General features: G+C 61.1%; 1 protein-coding gene across 1 annotated transcript in view; it reads left to right on the top strand.

Moving 5' to 3' along the window:
- The window catches only part of NOS1 (nitric oxide synthase 1), a 93,575-nt gene that overhangs the window by 84,881 nt on the left and 7,423 nt on the right, over positions 1–1,271 (top strand). The window contains exon 24 of the mRNA XM_045296705.1: positions 515–709. Coding sequence (XP_045152640.1) covers positions 515–709 — 195 coding nt within the window. The remainder of the gene's footprint in view (positions 1–514; positions 710–1,271) is intronic.

Below are 1,271 nucleotides of genomic sequence, written 5' to 3'. Positions count from 1 at the left end.
CACGGTGGTCTTAAGGACAACAGAACTAAAGGCTGCCGTGGTCGTTACGTGATCACGTGTCAGCTTGAGGATATTGTGAGTGAATGGGGTGGAGTCCAGCCTGTCAATCAGGTCGTAACCAAAGATACCCCTCTCTGGGCATGGTCTTCTCAGGAGAATTCTGGGAACTTCATATTTTTCTCCCTGGAGGAGGTGCTCGCACTCTCTCTCTCTCTCTCTCTCTCTCTCTCTCACTCACTCACTCACTCACTCACTCATGCCCTCCCTGTCTGGCACTCAGCATAGCCTGCTAGCAGTAAGCAAGCCTGTGCTAGAGGCGGGCAGGTCAGTAGCAGATGGGCAGGGCCCTCTCTGATGCCCCGCCTGAGAACGATCCTCGAGGTACATTCTACAGAGATGAGCTCGCCTCCCGCGGGGTCCCCTTGCGGGGTCCCCTTCACAGAATTAACTGGGGCAGGGGGGGGAGCACAGGAACAACACCTGAGCGGCCCCCACCTTCCGCTGGTCCCCACAGAAGTACGTGCAGGACATCCTGCGGGAGCAGCTGGCGGAGCCCGTGTACCGCGCCTTGAAGGAGCAGGGGGGCCACCTCTACGTCTGCGGGGACGTCACCATGGCCGCCGACGTCCTCAAAGCCATCCAGCACATCCTGGCCCAGCAAGGGAAGCTGTCCGCGGAGGATGCCGGGGTGTTTGTCAGCCGGCTGAGGGTAAGGGCCCAGGCCACTCCCCCGTCCCCCTCCTTACCCACCCATCTGCCTGACATCCCTCCTCCCGGGTGTCCACGTACACTGAGGTCCCGAGCCACGGCCAAGAGAGGAGGAAGGTAGGCAGGGCTGCGGGCATTACACACGCTCAGGTTTCTGCCATGTCGACGTAACACGTGAGCCCAGGCCTGCCCTGAAGAGTGGTGTGGGTGGGGCACTGCACAAGGGATCTAGACCAGAGGCAGGCAGAGGCACAGAGCCAGCCCGTGCTGGGTTCCCCTGGCCGCACGCCCTGGCACAGTGCTGGGCACAGCAGAGCTCGGCGGCAGCTGGTAAGCAAAGCCGTGGCTGTGTAAGCCACTGCCCTAAGTAGGAAGGGGACCACGGAACTCCGGGGGAAGGAAGGCCACCGCGTGATGCCCTCCCTCCCGCTGAGCAGCGGCCGGGCCTTTCTGCAGAAGAAGCCCTAGGTCTGAAACAGCGGTTCTCAACCTGTGGGTCGCGACCCCTTTGGGGGTTGAAAGACCCTTTCACTGGGGTCACCTGATTCATCACAGTAACAAAA

Source organism: Echinops telfairi, unplaced genomic scaffold (genome assembly GCF_000313985.2).
Source record: "Echinops telfairi isolate 266 unplaced genomic scaffold, ASM31398v2 ScPeMD7_7412;HRSCAF=8450, whole genome shotgun sequence".
In the NCBI taxonomy this organism is placed as follows: domain Eukaryota; kingdom Metazoa; phylum Chordata; class Mammalia; order Afrosoricida; family Tenrecidae; genus Echinops; species Echinops telfairi.
Note: the sequence above shows the minus strand (reverse complement) of the source record. Positions and strands in the feature narration are given on the sequence as shown.